The sequence below is a fragment of the Strongylocentrotus purpuratus genome, unplaced genomic scaffold (assembly GCF_000002235.5).
Source record: "Strongylocentrotus purpuratus isolate Spur 01 unplaced genomic scaffold, Spur_5.0 spur5_scaffold_11, whole genome shotgun sequence".
NCBI lineage: Eukaryota > Metazoa > Echinodermata > Echinoidea > Camarodonta > Strongylocentrotidae > Strongylocentrotus > Strongylocentrotus purpuratus.
In genome coordinates, this window is record NW_022145596.1 from 8088927 (window position 1) to 8111951 (window position 23025).

Consider the following 23025-nt stretch of genomic DNA (forward strand, 5'->3'; position numbering starts at 1 on the left):
AATGTTTTCGAAAAGTTGAAGATTTTTTTTTTTTTAATCAAAAAAAGAAATTAAAAAAAATTACCATTTTTAATAGAAAATCAATGACATTGAATCTCTCAACGTGTTGCCAATTCATTGGCTGCAAATTCCCAGCATAAAATGCAGTATAGACATGAAACAAAAATAGATGCTATGTGTTCAGAAATTTTTGCCCTTTCTACTCTTGCATGTGGCATATTTTTAGGGCTCTGAATCAAAACTTATCGAGCCAAACCACAAGATGTGGAAGATTATCGTGAAAGGGTTTATCTTGCAGAAATGGAATTCAATTCAGAAGAAATTTGTATAACTCAGCCTTCAGACTAAGTGGGCACTGTGTAATGATTACGTTACAAGATGTAAAGTGCTGGCTTCACACTGTTCCTTTAAGTAACCCTAAACTTTATATCATGTAGAATTTCATATCTTAAATAATAATAATAATAATAATAAAAATAATATTTTAAAGTCCACTCCAAATTTTATTAAATTAAACCGAAAGTGGAAATTCTTTTTGCCCAATTGATCGTGAGCCCGGCAGCCACTGAGCAGCGCCAGATCGACGTTGCTCTATCCCTTATTGTTGAACGCCAAACAAGGTAGCAGCAAATCCTGTATTTTAACGTCTTTTAAATTGACACTATTACCCTGGTAGTATCCATTTTCATAATCTTATCAAATAATCTTTAAACATAATGGATGTTAAAAATTTAGTATTAAATGAAATTTACATGCAAAAAGTCGCAAATATTTGCATTCACAAACCCACACATTCTCCTGACATTGGCATAAATAATGTTAATTGATGTATTTGTAATGCAGGAGACCAATGCATTCCACATTGACATGAAGCGAGGGTCATACATTGAGATCAGCATACCACAGCTGGTGGGCATCGAGGGATACAACACCAAGATCGTTGGGCAGCTTCTCCTCTTGGATGCGGATACCAGTCTTCCTTACAGATCCTTCATTAAGAGTGAGACGTTAGAGGTAAGCCTAGTAGCTCTTGTTGGAATGTTCCCCAGGGAGTGGAGAAAGTGCATACATTGTGTGCGGGCAAGTCAGAATCTAATGAACGTGGTAATAATGTAAAGCGCTCAGAAACTCAGACATTCCCGACATATTAAGTGCTATATAAGCAAAAATATTATTGCTACTATACACCTTTCCCTTTTTTGTCCCCATCTTTGCTATCAAGTTGTTGAACAATGGTCATCAATGAATTTACATGAGTTTAATACTTTTGTTTCAAACTTGCAATTTCAAAATGTCTACAGGAAAAGAGTTAGTGAGATATACTTTAAATTTCCCACTTTAACCCATTATGTGCTGCAAAGTTTTTTGACAATGGTCATCAATGAGTTTTAAACAGTTTAATACTTTGTTTGAAAAGGAATTAGTTAATGAATTCTTGCCAGGTACCATTTACCTTACCTTAGTAGTGTGGCAAATGTAAATTAAGGTCTTGCTAAAGGATATTAGTGATATGGCAGGGACTCTAAGCCCCTAACTTACGATCCATAGTCCGGTGACCCAACCACTAGACCTCTATATCTTCACTCTGCTTTAGTTCAAGGTGGATGTTCACTACCCCCGTGCATGGAATCACCCTCAGAACTGGGAAGTATCTCTGACGTTCAGCAAAGCAAACTGGTTCTTCATCTACGCCCATAAGGTCTTTCTTGCAGGTAAATGTGGAAACTACTGGAACCATGATTTTGTGCTTTCATGACTTAATTAAAATAATAATAATAATAATATAGAATTCTTATATAGTGCACATATCGACCTTGCAAGGTCCTCAAGGCGCTCCAACATTACCTGGCTATGCTAGGCTGCCGATTTCGATGCTTACAGCATTTTAATTAACTGTGAAGAATACTTAAAATTGATTTAAATACTAGACAGGCTTTTGAACCCAAGCTCAAAAAATATGTCACAGAGGAAGAAAAAAGGAAAAAGACAAAAAAAGGAATACATGTTTATGTAAAATTGAATCTAATATTTCTGTCTTTTTTTTCCTCCATGATATTTCCAACCGACAGCGTCATTTGTATTTTATATATTTACGAGTTTATGCATATTTCTATTTATTTGAGTATGACTTCATTTATTAGGAGGGGCTTCTACAATTAAGCTGGAAAGGAAGTAGAAACATGTGTATGTGTTATGATGTGGAAATAAAATGTACTCTATAGAATGGTAACAACTTATACATGAAACTCATGAACATGGTTTAAATCATAATTTTATCAAACTCTCAATACATGTACTTTGCATGAAATTGACGTCTCATATTTGATATATACATTGTATCTTCCAGATTTGATGTCTGATTGGTCGAGCAAAGGCAGGCAGGATCTGTTCAACTTTGTACCTTACACAGTGCGACTCAACATCACCCTACATCAGTTTGAACTTATGCTACCAGTCAATGAGTACAACTGGGTGGATTGCTCACATCATGAAGAAAATGGTAAGTCAATAATGCCCTCGTTGGAAAATAGGTTAATAGTCATGGTGCACAAAGAACTTTTACAAATATTTTCTCTTTTAATGAGTACATTTGATGGTAAAAAGGTAATGGGAGTGAAAATTGTTGGATATGGTAGCGTATTGTTCTAATGGCCTAAAAAAAAATCTACTTTCTAAATATTGAGTTAAGTTCATAATCAGGTGGGCTGTATAACGTACAGACCACCTTATAATTTCGTTAGAATTGCCTTTATTTATTTATTTATTTATTTATTTATTATTATTTATTTTACTTATTTCTAACCACTTTTTTGTGGACAAGATAACATGAAAATGGCTCAATCAAATGCCTTCAAATTTGGCACACATATGTATAGGCATATGTACAAAGCACAATAACGTTTTCAACATTGACTTTCACTGATGACGTCATCTAGGCGCCATTTTGTAAAATTTTACGAAAATCAACTTATGATCATATCTTCATAACCGAAAGCTATTTCTCATTCATATTTATCATGATCAAGGTCAATATCCGTCCGGTCAATTTCAGGTCAAAGAACGCGCGCTTGCGCGTACATCCGCGCGCAAAATTTTAAAATGCTCAAAATCGTCTTAAAATCATTTTGCATATGTTTTAGGCCATTCTAAGCATTTAATAAAAAATCGCGCACACGCGCATGCGCGCGCGTTTTCGCGCGTAAAACAATTACACAACATAGAATCGCCATTTTTTTTTCTTTCATAATATTCCACATATTTTTACAAACAAATTGATACCACGTTTGTCTCTTTATGACTATTAATAACGGAATGATCGACCGTTTAACATAAATTTGCGAGCTCTTGTAATACATAGCATATATGGGCAAAAACATGCCCATACAAAATCCATTGTAGCTCTTTAGGATGCAAGGTGACCCCAATTTTTTTTCATATTGTAAAAGAGTATGATTCAGAGATATTGTTTCATGTCTCATTTGACCCTCAATTAACTCATGACATCATAATGGCCTCCGAACTCAAAATTCCAATTTCCATATTATGACGTCAGCATATTTATGGATAATTTATTGTATATCTATAAATATTGATCGATTTCCTTCAAAATTTTCTTATGTTCTAGCTGAGACAATTCTCTACAAATGTAATTACTACAATTTTTCATTTTGACAAAGGAATCATGGCGTATTTTTGCAATTAAAGGAGGCATGTCAATTTTTAACATTTTGCGTGTATTCTCTATGGGACATGACTTTTTCTCAAAACTGGATTCTACATTCCCGTCTTTCGCGAGCAATATCTCCGTCGTTTTAGCTTCGTTTACGCTGAACTTTGAGTATGTTGTAGCTGAGACAATTAGCTATCTCTAATGTGCACTTCATTTTGTCTCAAATTTTAGTTGAACCAGCCCACCTATACTTGTTCCAAACAAGTATTACGAATCTAGTTTTGATTTATTCCAGTGTTAATATCTGAAAGTAGCCCACAATTATTAAGGCTACAGCTCATTACAGTCTACATCTTGTTTGTCAATGTTTGCATTGATTTATTTTATCAGTAGAGTGGCCTGTAGATGGGTATTAAGAGGGTAGGAAATATTTTGATTGGAAACTCTTCAGTAGTCCTGATTTTATTGATATGTCAGTCCTTACACAGATATATTTTCTTTGACTAGTATGCATTGGGCTTGTCGGTGAGCAGCTGGAGATGTCTATCGTCCTACAGTTTGCAGACTACCTTCCACAGACGGTACCCATCAGAATTCTCATCAAGGTAATGTGTGTGTGTGTGTGTGTGTGTGTGCGTGTGTGTGTGTGTATTGGGTTTTTACAGACGTGTATCAATCAGATATGATTATTTACGTCTGGGGACCGACCTTTAAGCGGTACCGTCCGAAAGAAGTGACTCAGTTTCGAACTTGCGTCTTCGGCTGAATCAGTTTGTAACTTCCAATGTTAGCTGGATTACAGGCCACAATGCCTAGTTAAATAATAAAACTGTACTTCACAGTCTGTGTATCAAGTCAAAACTATGCATTATTATGAAATGACATTGATACATAATAACCTGTAATTAGCACGTATTCAACATGCTCAACAGTTCCTTATTGCATGTGAGATATTAGTTATTTTAAAGACAAGCGATCAACTTTTTTCCCATTCTCTATCTTTTTCTGTCTGTCACATTTGCATTTTCTGATATCTATCCATACATTACTATCTCCCTTTAAATCCACATCTTGTGGCATGTATTTTTTGATATAGCCTGAATTATCATATCATTATTTTCTGTGGTATGCATGTAAATGTACATTATGGTATCAGACTGGTGCATGGCCAACCCTGAAATAAAGCATTAACATTTTACCTATTTTTTACCATTCTCGATGCCGCCAGTAATGGCTGCTGACACTTCCCTGTTCAGCTCTTTTAATCGGTGCATAACAGTATCACTCCATTATCTTTGACAGGCAGATGCGGTGTCAGGATACCTGTTCCTCCCAGACTGCTACACTAGTCAGCACCTCTTCACTGCACTGGACAAATCAGCCAAGGCATCCTGCAGCTACCTGGAGAACAAGAAGAGCATGGGGCTAGATCGCCATTATTGGAGGCACAATACCGATGAGTGAGTATCGGGGTGGAGCTGTATCTTCACAGACACCATACTGATGGTTCAGTTCACATTTTGATACACTCAGCTAAGTTCAGCCTGATGAAAAACATGACATCAAGATCAAGCCATCGTGTATATTCATAGATCAATTAGAATACGATTTGAGATGTCACTATTACATTTTATTACAGTTTTACAGACATTTGTTAAGCAATTGTTTTTATATCTTGTTTCACAATTGGCGAAATCTGTTTATAGGTTGAATTTCTGCCTGCTTATGCTGCAAAATCATTTAGACCATCTTCTGAGTCATGATGGTTGATGTACGTGTATACCTCGTGATGATCCGATAGTTGCTCTGGCGATAATTGCTCCAGGGTTAGGGCTAGGATTCGGTTTAGTTTGACACTAGGGTTCAAGTTAGGAAATCAATCAGTGTAAGGAATTGTCTGCAGAACAATTGTCACAGAAGCATGTGTCATACAATAGTACATACTATTAATTACAAAATAACATTTCACCACATGTGTAACTTTGTTTTATCCATTTCCCTTTTCATTCATATGTTCAGCCCCAACTGGATCGAGTGCGCCTGCGTACCCGTGGTAGCCCTGTGCATCATGTACAACTACCACCCCTCCCCGCTGGACGAGGATGTCCCCAGGATCGTGGTCAAGCAGGGTCCTAGGGGCAAGCAGCACTGGTCATCGGTGCCTCCACAGACCAGCTACGGGGGCTGGAGGAGGGGAGAGTCCATGGTCGATCCTGGATCCCTGTCTGCAGATAGTCTGCAGCTGGAGGTGGACATTGGTCCTCTGCTCGTCATGACCTATGGTCCGCTCATCAAGATGATACCATCACTCAAGGTAAAAAAAAAAAGGAGTAAATCTTTTTTTTTCTTCACAATGTCATGCAACTTAGATTTATTACTGTTATTTTAAATTGAAAGGATATATGAAATGTTATTTTCAGTAATATGTAAATCATATAAGTATCAGATGTACCCTAGGGGAAATCATATTGTTTATTTGTGCAGTCATTTATGAAGCTGCGTGTAGAGAGGAAGAGTCTATTTCTCATCCTTTGTCTTTACTCAATGATTCCTTCTAGATTAAATGTGAAATTATCCTGTTTCTCTAAGAAGCACTCCTGGTTGCTTGGTGAAATTTAACAGGAATATTTCTTAGGTTGATCCCGGACATGGTGGACTTTAAATCTCCACTGCCTGCAGAGGAGAGAGACAAGAATGTTCTCACACTTTTGCTTGACTATAACTTCCTAAAGAAGGCGAGTTGGCTCAGTTGGTAAAACGTCTGCCTGTCGAACCAAAAATCCCGGGTTCGACTCCCACCCTTTGCGGATGACTGAAGCCTGCGTTGTGTGTTAACATGCCCCTTCCTTGTTCATAGACGCTGGCTATGCTAAGTGGAAAACATCCCTTGGATAGGACGTTAAATGGAGGCCCCGTGTACAGGACAGTCACCACCCTTGCACGTTAAGAACCCACTGCTCTATTCGTATCAGAGTAGGGGGAAACCCTGGTGTAGTGGTCCACCTGCACACCCCAATCAGGCCGACTATATACGGCATCTGCAATAATCTTCAGAATTGAAGGAGGCAGATTATCTTGAAGAAGAGAGAAGAAGAAAGTTTCACATCATATTCTCTTCTTTCAAAATAATAGGAGGATTTCCTTGGGTTGAACCAGGACATGGTGGACTTCATGTCTCCACTGAATCGAAAGGCGAGAGACAAGAAGGAAGAGCCCACCAAGTATGCTGACAGCAGAGTCCTCAACCCGATGGCTCTAAGACCATTCAATATCACAGTGTCACTTAACATCGATGGCATCAAGGGCTTTCTTCCTAAGGTGAGTTTGTTTTACAATAGAAACACTTCAACCTTACAGTTTTTTAACTGTATGGATGGAAGAGGATGAGGGTAGTGGCACCATGGGGGTGTTTCACAAAGCCTTTTTTTAATGACAAATGACAAAAATCAGTGACAAATCTGCTGATAACCAATCAACATCACAAAGTCACTTAACATCGATGGTATCAAGGGCTTTCTTCCTAAGGTGAATACAGAGCTACCAAGTATCACGCATTAGGCGTGACATCACGCATTTCGAGGGTCTGGAAATGCTCTCACGCAAGACGTGCGCTAGATTTTGAAAAAACGCTATACCTTATAGGTGTGTTATACCCTCGCCTGCGCACTTGCCCGCTGAAACCATGCAAATGTCGCGCATTGCTGATCTTTGAACTTGGCGTCTCTGTGAATATGTTTGACAATAGAAACAGTTCAACCTTTACCTGGGGGTGTTTCCAAAGCCTTTTTTCAATGACAAATGACAAAAATCAGTGACAAATCTGCTGATAACGAATCAGAAGCAAGGATTTCAGTTGCTTATAATAAGAACTGTCATTTGTCACTGATTAAAAGTTTTGTGAAACACCCCCCATATCTATAGAGGAGGTACACACCATAGGAATATTCGTTATTAGGATGTGTAATTAATCTTTTCTTATGAATTTGATGTTTTGACCCTTGGTGTTTTTCCATATGCAAGTCATTTCCTGAATTACCAGTCCCTGTGTGTGAAGAATTTGTTTTTAATCTTCAGATGTTGAGCCTCTGGAGATCATATTCAGTTTCAAGGGTCATGAAGGATTCGTTATGATATATTGTATGAATAACAAATCCATTCATGTTCTACATGCTTATAATTATGTTACAAGTTGCATCGGGATCCCTGAATTGGGCTATATTTCTATCAATATGTAAATCAAGGTTCACATTATTGACCAAGAATATCTTGAAGGATCATGGGTTCCAAAGGTTTTAAGAACCACTTGCTTACATTAAAGCCCATCTGTAACAGTGTACAAGAGGGATTAGACCACCCTGCAAGGTCACTGGACAGGTGGTAATCTCATCAACTCAGCTCTCAATTAACATAAGAAAAAGAGGATCTTGGGGGACCAATGGTCACCGATTAGGCATTGTTTGTTATATAGAGGGCGCAAGTAGCTACAAGTAATGCAGTGGGGCTTTAAATGTGTTAATTTCACAACATAAATACATGTACATGTAAGTATTCCCTAGTAGGGTATAACCTTTTCTCACCTTGTCTTTGTATTGAACAGTACTGCAGCAAGGCTGACGTTGGTTGTGCAACCCTTGTGATGGAACAGCTGTGCTTTGAGATGTGCAGGGAATTCACACAAACCAAACTTCAGCTTCTCTTGTCTCCCATTCTACTCATGGTGCCAAACTCACCTTCTCAGGTACTCTCAAATTTGCATTGTCTTCCTTCTATTAGTGTTATAAATACTGTAAATACCAGAAATTGTTGAATCTTTCACAAATTGTTGTAGTCGTCCAGTCCCACAGCCATAAGATTTTGCAAATTGAAAAAACTTCAGTGCATTATTCGGAACTCAGACCCCTTTCCTGATCTTGTTATGAGTGATGGCTCTCTCAGTTGTTGTGCTTCTGTGCGTGACCTTGGTTTAAATATTGACAGCAATCTTACTTTCAAACAACACATTAGTAATATTTGTAAGTCTGCTTCCTTTGGTATATATAAGATCAGTAGAATCAGGAGGCTACTTGACCGACCCACAACTTCAAAATTAGTCCATGCTTTTGTCTCGACCCATATCGATTACTGTAATTCTTCTCTTTCTGGCCTCCCTCAGTCACATCTAGTCCCACTTCAAAGGGTACAGAATAGCGCTGCTCGGCTTGTGACTCTCTCGCGTAAATCAGAGCACATAACTCCAATATTGAACTCACTACATTGGCTTAAAATTCACCACCGCATATCCTTCAAAATTCTTCTCCTGTGCTACAAAGCTATCAATGGCTTAGCCCCCTCTTACCTTTCCGATCTCATATCCTTACGTTCCCGTACGTCGTCACGAACACTTCGTTCATCTTCCACATTACTGTTAACACCTGGACCCCGCACTAACACCCAGTATGGTGACCGCGCCTTTTCAGTTATTGCCCCCGCTCTCTGGAACAAACTGCCCGCCTTTATTCACTGCGCCCCCTCTGTATCTCAATTCAAATCTCTACTCAAAACCTATCTTTTCAAATTGTAAATTGCAGTTGTGCGTCGGTCAACGGAGGTGCGCACCATATTTGTCTTTATTTAGTTGATTGCCACTGTTTTTCTTACCTTATCTATGTTACTTTTGTATTTTTGCTTTTTCTTCTAATTTAATTCTACGGGTTATAGTCTTCCCTTAATCAGAACACTGTGCGCTTAGAAACATCAGTATTAAGCGCCTAATAAATGTTATGTATTATTATTATTATTATTATTATTCAATCATTTTGCTGTATGACGCTTTTGTGAACTTGAAACCTTTGTGACACTTGCAAAGTTCCATGCATGTGAAAGTCTAGCTTGTTAATATTCAAATAAACCAGTATCTAATAAGTTAGATTTCAGAGTATTGCCCCAGTTTTCTATTATCGTCTTGTATTAATCCTACTCTTTTTCAGGATGCCATTCCACCCTCCAACCAACCAGAGCGTGGCCAGATGGCCCTGTCTGGTCTGCAGCTTCGGTGCCATGCCATGTTCTCCAGAGCGGGGATTCCCCCTGATAGTGAGACAGTGGAGTATGCCTGGTTGATAGATCTACAGATGGGAGCATTGAGTGGACAACTCACCGTGGCTCAGGTTAGTTGTGTTATTACATGGTCAAGGAGGGGACTCCCCCAGAGTTAACATATGATCGAGGAGGGGATTTCCCTTGATGGTGAGACATTAGAGCATGTATGGTTGATAGACCGTTGATAGACCTTTAAATGGGAGCGTTGAGTGGATGACTCACCGTGCCTTTGTTAAAAATCTGTCTTAATGGAGAAAATATACATGAAGAATGTTAAATTATATAGATTGCAGACGAATGTTAATTGAAATTTGCAATAAATGTACGTTGGTATATGCCAGACATGTTAATGAGCTTAATTCTCCTTCCTAAAAAGAAGGGTTGATTCTAATTAATCATAAGTCTCCCAAATTATTACAAACATACAATCACTTATCTCTTTCAATTAGGATCTCTTGTGGCTTGCATCAAAGTTGTTTGTTGTGAAATACATGTATCATAGACCAAATTTGCAAATTTCCCCCCAAACCACCATGTGTTACAGAAATCTCTCTCCACTGATTATCTTTGCAGCTTCTTGCCATAGCCGAATCCCTCAGTCTCACTATCCCCCTCATCATCGACCCTGTCGACAACCTCGCCAAACCTGCTCGACCTCAGATGTGTGTTCACATGGTGGACTCAGAGCGGTGTGCGGCCAGGGAGGGGGGAATCTACCCCTCCCCTTGCGCCTCGGAAGATGACCTCAAGTATAGGGTTGTGAGGGTCGCCGTCAATGCTGTGCAACTCCAACTGGTAGAAAGCACCACTGCTTTAGAAATTAAGGTATATTTTTCTTGTGCCATTTCCACAGATGCCAACCAGTACGATTAAATCGTATTTAGTACGATAATAAGAGTGAAATACGATAATACGATCTCACCTCTTAAAATACTATCTTTCATTTTTTTGTGAAAAAATGAAAATAAAGTTAATAAATTGTTTTTTTAATTTTTTAAAAATTATTATTATTATTTTTTTTAAACCTGTAAAAACCATGGAATCGCATAGAAACATGTACAAGTAAACCCCCACAACCCCAACAAAAGCTTTGCTTTACAATTTTCTCATTAATTTTTAATTAAATTTTAATGAAAGAGGAAACATTTTACTTGACCGTACTTACCAGTAAAACATTTTTCTGAAATTTTCCTGGCCCGGGGCCAACAGGCCAGTGATAGTGTCGAGTTTTCGTGAAAATCTGATTTTTCTCTCCAAAATCTGATTTGTTAGGATACTCGGTCTGTTTTTTGTGTCAAGAGGTTTTTATTCATCAAAATGTTTCTCTACCATCATACTGTCATCTTATTTGCACTTTTTTGTTTTGTTTAATATGTAACTGTTTATCAGTTTATTTTACATACATTTAAAAGTGAAATTAAAATACAGAGCTGTCAAAAGATGTTAGAGACTTTGGTTGTAAGCATTTTATGTAACATTTTTATTATTATTATCTTTCAATTTTCAGGTAAATCAGATTCGCCTAGCTACGTGCAATCTCCACAGTGAAACAGTAGGAAGTGGGCTGACTGCCCTGGTCAATCACATAGACATTCATCAGTACTTGCTCCAATCAGATCACCCCTCCTATGGAACCTCATCCAAGCGTCCTCTACGCTCTGAACCACTCCAGAACTGGCTTGAAGTTGGGGCCATCAACCTTGGGCCAGTTTGTGTGGACTGTGTCGGATTCCTCCAGGAGGTCTCTGACTATCGTATGCAGCATTACTTCCTGATGATGCATGATGAAAAGACAAAGAGGCTGTGGTTTTTATGGCCTCCAGAGAGCTTAGATAGGGTGTACCCATCGTCGGTGAAGTGTGGTTGCCAGGGTGGTTGTGCATTTTTCTCAGACAAGCCATACGGGACACACTTCTTCAAGGTCGTGAACGGAACACATTCCCAGAGGAGTTCCTGGAATGATGAGTTCCAGCAGAAGGAGAGCGATTATGGCAGGAGTCTCCTTCAAGAAGGAAAATGGGTGTTCTCTGTCTGTGACCGCACTCCTGCAGACTCGCCCACGAAAGCTTTCAAGTTTACTCCAGGATGGGTAGGACTAGCCAGTCCCACATCCCCAGGTGATCAATATTGGCCGACTGAAGAGAAGAATGGAGAAGAATCTGAAGAGCCTGTGGAAGCCAAGAAGGAGCAGTCTCAGAGCGAGTCTAGCCAGCAGTCTTCAACCGGAGGCATCCTGAGAAGAGAATCTCAAAGGTCACAGCAATCTCATGTGTCTCAACAGTCAGACAGTGCTGGTAGTGCTGTCCGGAGCAGTATCTGCTCAGAACCAACATCGCATCAGCATTGCGATTCCTCCAGTACTATCAGCTCGAACACGGCCCCAGTAGATGCACAACTCGTGGGCAGTTCTCACAGTCTTCCTGTAGATTCGCAGCAGCAGCAACAGTCTGGAGTTCCTCCTCCTCCCAGAAACTACAGTACAGATACCATGTCAAAAGCTGGCAGAGCCATGCACTTTGAACAGTATCCTCAAGGACCAGACAGGACACGAGCCAGCTCTATTGACTCTCCCACCAGTGGTGCTGACAGCGAGTACTTCTCTGCAGGAGAAGATAGTACTTTGGCAGCTGCCATTCGCACCAGTAACTCTTCAACCAGCATTCCATCAACTGTCCACCCTCCCACCGACTCTGGTTCCTCTCTCTCAGAGTTCAAAGTTCAGTCCACCATTTCCAGTTCCGATCATCACAGTCCAGAGCAGATGGACTCTGCTACCTCCACCGAGTCTTTTGTCTCTGCGGCATCATCTGAAGACACTCTGATCAGAATGCGAGATGAGAAGGATGGAACGGTGAAGCGCAAGGATCTAGAGAACCACTCTCCGTACTCTCCCTACCTGACGAGAGTCACCAGCCACCGATGGTCGGTGCCTCTCAGCCTGGAGAGCTGGAAACAGTATGTGAACTTTGACCCGGCGGACATGACACCTTCCAGCTCCATGTACCAGGCATCCATACAGATGATGGGGTTCGTGAAGCAACAGCAGGGTGTGAGTCCAGAGATCATCACAGCAGTAGACTCTGATATCACTTCATCAGACAGTGAAGATGTCAGTGACCATTCCAGTGTACGGCATGCGAGTGATCACAGGGATGCAAGCCTGCAGGATCTGCATGAAAGACTCTTTGCTGCAGAAACGTCACATACAACTAGTAAGTTCAGTTTTTACCCTGTATAGTGTTAATGTAGCACTTAGTAATGAAGCACTTGACTAGGGCTTACGACTGAGTTAGAACATTGCCCTGTTATCATCGATGATCAGATAATGAGTATCTACACATAAATCCAGTCTAAAATTTGGAATCAACTACCCATTTTTAGACCAAAAAAATAAAGGATAAAAAACAATCCCGTTAGAAAAATGTCCTGTATATAGAGATGCTTCATGTGTGGTTTATTTAGCTATATTAGTATCTCATCTTTCGGGAGCCCAGAGGGGACTCTCTCTGTGTAAAAGCATATTTCATTGATGCCCATGAGATTTTGAACAGACAATCTTATGAGTCTTTGTTCTCTTTCCGACCTATATTGCAGCATCAGCCATCAAGTTAGAGCCATCATCAGGAACATCAGTCTTTGCTGAGATCCAAGGACCTGTCAATGTGCTTATGACTCCTCTACTTCTAGTTGCTATCAACAGGTAAGTATAGGTACTGTTGTTGACAGTCCTTTGGTATAGATTTACATTATTTGTCAACAGAAGAAAATTGTAAACATGTTTCCATTTTTTGACCAAATATCAAGTTAACATTAAGACGCGCTCCTTCGTCAAAAATCACCACTTATACTTGAATCTAAGTGGATCCATCAACAAAGTGAATGTTCACTGTGGAATCTTGATATGTAAGAAGACGATGCAATCCGAATGGGCAATTGTACTGTGTGTTGCAAACTCTTAAGTCAAGGGAAGTTAAAAGACTTTGGCAGATGGCATATTTGGTGACACATGAGGATTATTCAATAACGCAATGGCTTTGCTTTTTGTGTTCACAATTTTACTTTCATTTTCCTGTTCTGTTCATATTTCAAATGTTTGTGAAATATACAAATAATTAACTGAAATTGACATTTTTCTCTCTACAAAGGTATGTGGATGCTGCCAAAGCCATCACCACCAGCCAGCATCCTGCCACCCTCCTGTCCTCCCTCCACCACTCCTGCATCGCCGATGTGGAGTCCCTCTTCCTCCGAGGCCTTCTACCGGAGGGTGGGAGCAGCTCCAGTCTGTCCAGGCAGCAGCAGCAAGCCTCAGCTAACTTCAACAACAATGCCGACTCCGAGGAAAGAGAGGACGGCACTAAGACAGTCACCATGACGGTCAAACTACCAAAGGTCAGTCCCTACCTTTTAGAGTAGCGTTTGGAAACAGGATATTTTGACAAATCATAGCATACACCCTATAGTAATGATTGATGAAAAGTTAGCAATTCATGGTTGTTGTTTAAAAATGTATATTTGTGTCGAAGTTGACTTTCTTGTTTTATTTTTTACTTTTTCTGGGTCAATTTATGTGTCCTCCAGGACCTTTAGAAAAAAAAAATAATAATAATAATAATATTTAATTTTTAATGTTGATGCTCCTTATTTAGAATAAGGGCAAAGTATTTGATATAGTATATGTATTGAACCTGTTATAAGCTAAAGGCTAACACATGATAAGGTGGACTCAATATCCACAGTTTATCATGATTTTCTTTGTGGAAATGTGACTTTCTTTATTTATGTCTTTTTTATTAGGTCAATTTGTGTGTCCTCCAAGTTCCTGAAGATGGTGTGGGTGTTCCCAGTCTGACCAGCAACAATGCTTCCTTGCTGATTGCTCAGCTTGGTTCCTCTGAAGCTAACCTCTGGATCAAGCAGATTGACCGGAGCATCAAGGTCGAGAACCAGAACACTGCGGGGAAGAAAGCACCTCAAGACACCCAGGCGGCCGTAGCCATGGGCGCTTCGGAACAGAGCGACCCGACAGTCGTCACCCTGATTAAGTTCTTCAAGCTTCACGCCCAGCTCCGCAGGCTTGCCAAACCTGGAATCAAGACCATTGAGAGTCCTACGGCCATTCCAGAGCAGTACACTCAGGTGCAGTTCACCTTATCCTCAAAGGTTCCTCCCAATGTCAGTGCGGATGAAGCAGACTCCAGGTACTCTTCCCTCCCAAGGAAGCGCAGGTTATCCGTCCACATGCCAAAGTCCTGGATTATGGCAGAGAGCGGGATGGAGGAGATATCCATCAAGTGTGGTCGACAAGGGGGTGACATCCCCCTCCCCAAGATCAAGCTGGCGGGAGACAGCAAGAAGTCTGAGAAGAGAACGGACAAAAAGGAAACAGGTTCTTCCGGCAAGAAGAGGACAGATTCATCTTCTTCCGCAAGGGAAGGCAGTGGGAAGCGAAAGAGGAGGGATCGATTCAGCTCTGGAGGCAGTAGCCTCGAGAAGCCACCTGATACCAAAGAAAGAGGCTTGGACTTTTGTATTCATATCAGTAGCTTCTGGTCTCACCTGCCCACCCCACCTCAACCAAAGAAGGAATCATTTATCCAAGGGTAAGGACACATCTATGGCCTTCTTTCTGCTTACATTTCTTTCTAACTTACATTTATGGAAATTTAATTTTTGATTCAAAATGCGTAGGCCAGGGTCATCAGATTTTTCAAAATATGAAATTGCTTTGGCAAATTTTCATTAGAATTCTTTTGGCAATTGATCTAAGGAATTTATGTAGAATTTGAGTAATCATGGATTGAATATCACATTCCTATTTTTCTTTTAATGTACATGAACTGTGGACACCCCATCATATATGTATGTTTACTATTAGTTGTGAAATTACTAGTATGTAAAATTGTCAGCTCTTTAATTATTTGATCATACAAAGTGAAATTTGTCTACCTCCTCCAGACCCAGTATTACACTGTTTCATTGAGAACAGAGAAGAACAACATGGTTTCTTGGCAGCGGTAAAACCTACACATGTACTCCTTCAAGAAGCAGGCTAAAACTTCAAATCTCTTGATGTATCATGAAATGACATCTGGCATCACACTAGCGATTTTATTTTCGATGATATAAGTTGTCAGGCATAATCCGTCTTCGGGAATTTTTTGGAGAAAAAAAATTGACTCCACCTCCATCTCTTTCTTTCTGGTAGATCTGATACGAATCTGCTGACCACAGCCTCCCCGGCCCTGGATGAGTGGCTGAGGGCGATGACAGGGCTGACGACATCCGTAGGAGACATCGTCGATGCCAGGCACTTCCGCAGCTGTGCACTAATGGCTTGCATCATGGCTGAGGCCCACGACAATCTGGAAAATCATCAACCACTGCCAAAGGCAAGGAAATGCTTATATTCCCACGTGTTTGTTTTACCAAATTCAATTAGATGTTCTCGTGCTTATGTAAATAAATATCTTACTGCAGTCATTGTTGTATTGGAAACAAGTGAAATGTAATATCAAACATGTACTTGTGTAGGGGAAACCTCAGTATCATCCTAATTCTGCTATTTACATGTAGCTTTTCGTTTGGAAGTAGATGTGCTACATTACATAGGAAAAGCAGTGTGCATAGACATCTGAATCACTATGTTTTAAGTCCTGTTCATCTTATTTAAATTGATCTTTTGGCATTAAAAATCCACACAAGAGTAGAGTCTGATGTATGACAGACTATTGACATTCACAGTAATTACTGTGTTTAAGATTATGTAATTGTCTGTCTTCTATCTTTAAAACTTGTGTTATTTTTTATTTGTGTTATAATTTACAGAAGAAGCAAACCAGATGGGCAGCCATATCAGATGCCATGCTGCAGGATCTGTCTTGCCAGCTTATGGGCATCCTGTGGCGCTACCTTGCATCAGCTGACTGGCAGAAGATCGAGGAGATAGTCTCTGGAGAAGATTTACCTGCCCTGTCATCCTTGGAGAGTGGTACCAACACCCTGATCAGACAATGGAAGGTCACACTTTCCCTGATCAACCCTCAGGTCAATGTGGCACGCTTCCCGCAGCAGGTGGCGGTCTACAAGTCCCCCGAGGAACGTGGACTCTTGATGGAAGATGAGATGTGGACGCCAAGGCAGATCAGCGAGGACCCAATGTCTGATGTGCCTCCTTCCGCTGGACATACTGGAGACAGCGAGCTGATGGATCCTTTGACACTATCCCTGTATTCAGATCGGATTGGTGTAGGCCTTCAGAAGAGCATCTATGCGGAGTTCTCCGGGAGAGTTCAGCCACACTCTACTGATTGGCTTAGAGAGATGTCATCTTCTAATAGACATAGGGAGCAGAGCGGGGATTCTGCAACGCGCTATCGGTCCTTGACAAATACCAGTAATGCTGGTTCGGCTTCAGGGACTTCAGCCAAGAAGTGGAAGGGAGGCTACAAGACTTTGGACGAAGAGGACAAACATGATGCCTTCAGTCCAGCTTCAAGTATGTGCAGTGATGATATCACAGATAACCTGGACAAATCTAATCCACGATTAATTGATGATGATGATTTTGATGGAGGTGGTCCTGTTGGCAATTTAGACATTGATTTGGAGAGTGGCTCAGCTTACCTAGTCCCAGGCACCACTCCTGCACCGAAAAGTCCTGTAGTCACTCCGACCGTCCAGCAGTTTGGTGATGCAGACACCCTCTTCAGACCACTCCTCACCAACCTTGGACTCCACAAGAAAAAGTCCTCTCAGCCGCTGGCCAAGTTGATTCAGTCGGTCGGTCAGGTGTCCTTCCAGTTCAAGCTGGATCAGTTCAGGGTTGTCATCACCAAGTCCAGTTCAAAGCACCTTCGCAGCACCCGTGCCCCTCGATCTGCAGACACTCCTGCCTTCCTTTGTGAGAAGATCCACATCCGTGCTATGATGAGGGAGACCGCTCCTTCAGAGAAGAGTGAATCTTTGTTCAAAGCAACCAGTACTACATTCTTCAGTGGCAGCAGTAGCATTGAGATCTGCTGTGACATCCATGTGGGGTCCGTTGTCCAGGTCATCAACATGGCTATCTTGAGACTCCTAAGTCAAGTAAGTTTGCCAAATCTTTTTTGGTTCTTGTTACTCAAAATTTGCTACATTGCTCTGTCACATAAAGAGTTGCAATTGATCTGAATTGATCATTAAAAAAACGTGTACAGAGTTAAGGTTGATATCAATTTCCTGTTAAGTTATGATCCATTCACATCGATTACAACCTGTTGGGGAAAGGGGTCCTGTCAGGAAGGTTGAAATGCAATGAGCAGAGTTTACCATGTGTAGAAAAAATTGTTTAGAGCAAAGGCATTACATAACAAATGCAATAATCATACAACTTTCTTGCTGTGCTAGGAATGCGATTTTATAATTCTGTAACAGTTTCTGAATGTGGTCAGCATATACATACAGTATTATGTATACACATTTATTTGTCACTCTTCAAGTCTACTTATACATGTATGTGCATGCAAATATCCTGATCCCAGGTCATTCAGATGGTGGAGAATTTCCAACATGCAAAGACGGATCTCAAACTCAAGCAATATGTATCGAGCATGCCCCAAGGTGAGGGAAGCATAGCAGACCTACGCGTCAGGGCCGCTAACAGCAGACACACGAGAAACCCTTCCCGCCGAAGCAACAAGGTGTTCACACCGCCAAACATGGACACCCTCGGGCGGACGCGCCAGAGCTCTCAGCGCAGTCGAAACCTCAAGTTTAAGGAGCACGAGACAGCCAGTCTCTACTCTACCGCTGAATCGTTCGACTCGCATGCAGAGAGCGACAGCATTCCAAAGTGCTGGCAGACCATGTACCATTTGATCAATCTTTACTCTGGTGTGAATGAACCCGTTAGCATTGCCACGACCCATGTCTTTGTGAATCCACTCTTCAGTGCAAAAGGGAATGAGAGAAGTGGGGGTATGATGGAGGGAGTGCAAGACCTTGGACTTGGCATGCCACAAGATAGGTATATTTTTTTACCTTATTTCAAAGTAAAAATTTGTTTTATATCAAGGGTACGCTAATAAAAATGTCTTAAGTTGATGAAGTGTATTTACCTGTGGACTGCTAAAATGGTGATTAACAAAATAATCATAATATTTCTTTAAAATATGACTGATACATACTAAGTACAAACTGCCAATCATCAAAGTTAGTACCCTCTCTTATACTGATATACTTGTATTCCCCTGCACTCTTTTGTTTTCAGAAAGTTAGTTGTCCTAGGGATTCAATGTCCTGGACAGATAGTTTTTTAGATGGAAGTTTTCCAGGGGTAGTTCTTAGGGGGGTTCGTATCTTGGGGTTGTTGTGCTGGGGTATTTATCTTAGAAAGTATGTCATCTTAAGACATTTATGTCCTAAGGGGTAGTTGTCTAGACAAAAGTTTTCAAGGGTTTGCCGGTCCATGGGATAGTTGTGTGTTTAAAATCAACATTTAGATTCGATTGAACCCTTTTCATTTTCACGTTGGTGTTAACAGCAGTACTGTGATCATGAATTGTAATTCTGAATTTTAGGGTGCAGTGACACAAAGACGCAACTCCATATTTTGCCAAAATGAGTATTTGTTATCAAAATGTTCAGAAAAATGTGGGCTTTCCAGGAAACACAAAGACTGAACTCCATCGAACACCCCATTAAAGTAAATGGCTAGTGAAACATCGTCTTAACTCCTTAAAACCCAAGTGCTCAGTGACACATAAACCACTTTTTCTCACAATGGCCAAAATGGAGTTACGTCTTTGTGTCACTGATCCCACAAATTTCTGTTTTAATAATAACCTGTCCTTACAGAGATGCCTTAGCCATGGGTGCCCTTGATGATCTAGACGGCACTGCTGAAGAGGCTATCCAGCCCAGACCTGACATCGAGGGTCTGGAGGTGTCTCTCATCGGGACCATTCTTGTGGATGAGGTCTGTCTTCTGGCCCAGTTAGCTGGACTACATCTAGAGGCTGATACGACATACATCACTGGCAGCTTCTCCCTCCAACAGACTTTGCCCATGCAAGGTATCTGTCGATTTAATGTTACAAGCACATTGGAATGTATTACTATGCCATATAAATGTAACATATTATTATTATTATTATTATTATTATTATTATTATTGTTGTTATTGTTATTATCAATGTAGTTATCTAAGTTACATGTAGGTTAGATATACTTAAGTTATGCCACCCAACAAACTTTAACATTGAGGGTTCTGTGACACAAAGATGTAACTCCGTTTTTTGCCAAAATACCCGGTAAGTATTTGATATCAAAATGTTCAGAAAAATATAGATATATGTTTATAAGTTTGATTCTGTGAGAGAACTGAGGAAATGAATGAACAACTTAATCTGATAATGCTTCCTAAAATAATAATATTAATCTACCATCTGTGTTCATTGTACAGGCTATGTACCAGCTGCCTTGTGGAGGAAATTCCCCTCCATTGGAGCATCACTTCAGACAACAGCAGTCACGCTGGAACTATCAGAGAAGGCCAAGAAGGATTTCTAGTGAGTACTGTATATTAGTGGAGCGGTCTTACAACAAGCCAAGCTTTGCATATACAGGCAAACCTGCTTTAGTGACCACCTGTATACAAAGACCACTTTTTGTGTTTCCCTTGGGCGGTCGCAACAGACAGGTTTGACTGTACATGATCTTTAACTATCATATTAAATGTAGATGCTGCTTGTAAGTGTCGGCTTGCATGGTGATGTAGATATACAGTAGGTTTGCGGGTGCACCATGTGTGAGAGAGAGAGAGAGGTTTGAGGAGTCCTGAAAAGGACTCTGACTCAGTAATCTTTCTTGGAGGAGTGTAGTCCTGAAAAGGACTGTTTGTTATCTTTCTTAGCATATAGTTCTAAGGAAAACTATAGCGCTTGGAGAGGATGAGTGGCTCGACGTTTCGAACAGGTTGACTATTCTGACGACAGATAGTCAACCTGTTCGAAACGTCGAGCCACTCATCCTCTCCAAGCGCTATAGTTCTCCTTAGAACTATATGCTAAGAAAGATAACAAACAGTCCTTTTCAGGACTCCTCAAACCTCTCTCTCTCTCACACATGGTGCACCCGCAAACCTACTGTACATATTGAATGTAGTTGATCGACCTCTCATTACCTAGGTGAAGTAAAGGGTTACCTACTAACCAGTGCATCATATCCCATTTTTGTGTGATAGAATAGTAAGTTCGTTCCTGTTTTCACGAAGTGATGGTAGTGAGGAAAATCCGCACGCAAATTGTATGCGATTTTTAATCACTACCGTCACTTCGTGAAAATAGGGATGAGTTGTTGTGGGACTATCAGCATTGTTATCAGTACACTCAAGTCTATTATTGTCAGTTTGCTTTCATTGTCAGTATTGTCATGCACATCAAAACCATCACTGTTTATCCCTCTACAGCACCATCGCCAGCTTGACCATCGACAAGCCTCAGTCCACCGTCTCCCTATCGGGTAGCCTTGACCATCAGAACCAGGTGTCTCTGGCCACCGGAGTGGACATGGTCAATCTGACCGTCCCAATGAACCTGTCCGTACTCAGCGCCGTGGTGTCGCGGAGCAGCAAGAAACTGGCGCAGCGGATACAGCAGCTCAAACAGACTCAGAAGAGCTACAGGTCAGAATTGTTGGACAAACAGAACAAAGCAAACCATTATACACTTGTATCACTGATTTTATTCTTTGAAATACATGTATTTTATACACGTATATGTCAGTAAATGTAATATTCGTACCCCTACTGTATGTGTACCATAAGTTACTCTTAAAGCCCCACTGTTCTACTTGTAGCTACTTGCTCCTTCTATATAGAAAACTTCCCCAATCGGTGCCTGTTGGTCCCCCATGATCCTCTTTTTCTTATGTTGAGAGCTGAGTTAATGAGATAGCCACCTGTCAGTGACCTCGCTGTGTTGTCTAATCCCTTCTGGCCCAGTAGTATTGACAGTCTTTAAAGGCCAACTGTACTACTTGTAGCTACTTGCTCCATCTATATAGAAAACAATGTCTAATCAGCGACCATTGGTCCCCCGTAATCCTCTTTTTCTTATGTTAATTGAGAGCTGAGTTGACCAGTCAGTGACCTTCCTGGGTGGTCTAATCCCTCTTAGCCACACTAGTACAGATGGGCTTTAATTCATGTCTTATGGAGATTGTTTGACACATACCTTGACTACCATGGCTGTGGGATCAATTTCTGGCACCAACTTTATTCTTTCCTTCAGCCCTAGACCCAAGCCTTGACCTGACCATCAACCTGACCCTCAACCTGACCCTAAACCTATTACCAGAAACCAAATCTTATTGCAACACAAGCTTTAGCCTTACATATTTTAGATAAAATAATGCCTGGAACAAATGTTGGAAAACTTATTGACACTTGGAAATCTCTGAACCTATACCTAAAATTTGTGTGCATACATGAACATCTCAGTTTGCGATGTAATAACTTGGATTATTCTTATTTACTTGAATCAGATCAACCCAGGAAGAGGTTGTAATAGCTGCGGCGCCCTCTAAGCCCAGTCTGTCAGGAAGCAAGATGGATGAGACATGGCCACCTGGCAGGGCAGAGGCAAGATGGACGTTGAACGGAGTCACTAGAGTGAAGACGGTGGTACTCCAAGCATCGGTTCTTCCACAGTTACAGGCGCAGTATACGGTAGGAAATATTTGTGGTTCTTGTTTCAAGGTCTTTGAAAAAGATTTAAATATTGAATGTATAAAAATGCACTAATTAGCTTCAACAATAAAGAGATTAAATGCTGCTTGTAAGTGTCGGCTTGCATGGTGATGTAGATATACAGAAGGTTTGCGGGTGCACCATGTGAGAGAGAGAGAGAGGATTGAGGAGTCCTGAAAAGGACTCTCGGTAATCTTTCTTGGGGGTGTGTAGTCCTGAAAAAGACTGTTGGTTATCTTTCTTAGCTTATAGTTCTAAGGAGAACTATAGCGCTTGGAGAGATTGTAATTCAAATAATTATCTCAAGTTGGAATTAAGGAACCAGTAAGACAAGTCTGGTTTTACATCAATTCTTTGGTCAAGGTCAGTTAACATGATGAAAACATTTTATAGCATTATGATGATTATAATTTGCATGATATGTAGATTAGCTTCCATCCAATATAATTTCCAAATTCATGCCTTCTCTTTCATTCTTCCATTTCAATTCTGTTTGATCCTGTGAGGATCTGTCTGTCCCTGGCAGAGGACAAAATTATCTCCAATT

General features: G+C 40.6%; 1 protein-coding gene across 1 annotated transcript in view; it reads left to right on the plus strand.

Moving 5' to 3' along the window:
* Positions 1–23025, plus strand: part of LOC586038 (transmembrane protein KIAA1109) — a 39819-nt gene that overhangs the window by 11449 nt on the left and 5345 nt on the right. The window contains exons 11-31 of the mRNA XM_030980549.1: positions 844–1014; positions 1595–1712; positions 2348–2500; positions 4178–4275; positions 4973–5130; positions 5690–5984; positions 6803–6988; positions 8268–8408; positions 9637–9816; positions 10322–10573; positions 11256–12960; positions 13343–13448; positions 13894–14140; positions 14546–15351; positions 15957–16140; positions 16577–17836; positions 18271–18755; positions 19586–19803; positions 20193–20298; positions 21198–21413; positions 22274–22457. Of these exons, the coding sequence (XP_030836409.1) occupies positions 844–1014; positions 1595–1712; positions 2348–2500; positions 4178–4275; positions 4973–5130; positions 5690–5984; positions 6803–6988; positions 8268–8408; positions 9637–9816; positions 10322–10573; positions 11256–12960; positions 13343–13448; positions 13894–14140; positions 14546–15351; positions 15957–16140; positions 16577–17836; positions 18271–18755; positions 19586–19803; positions 20193–20298; positions 21198–21413; positions 22274–22457 (7269 nt within the window). The remainder of the gene's footprint in view (positions 1–843; positions 1015–1594; positions 1713–2347; positions 2501–4177; positions 4276–4972; positions 5131–5689; positions 5985–6802; positions 6989–8267; positions 8409–9636; positions 9817–10321; positions 10574–11255; positions 12961–13342; positions 13449–13893; positions 14141–14545; positions 15352–15956; positions 16141–16576; positions 17837–18270; positions 18756–19585; positions 19804–20192; positions 20299–21197; positions 21414–22273; positions 22458–23025) is intronic.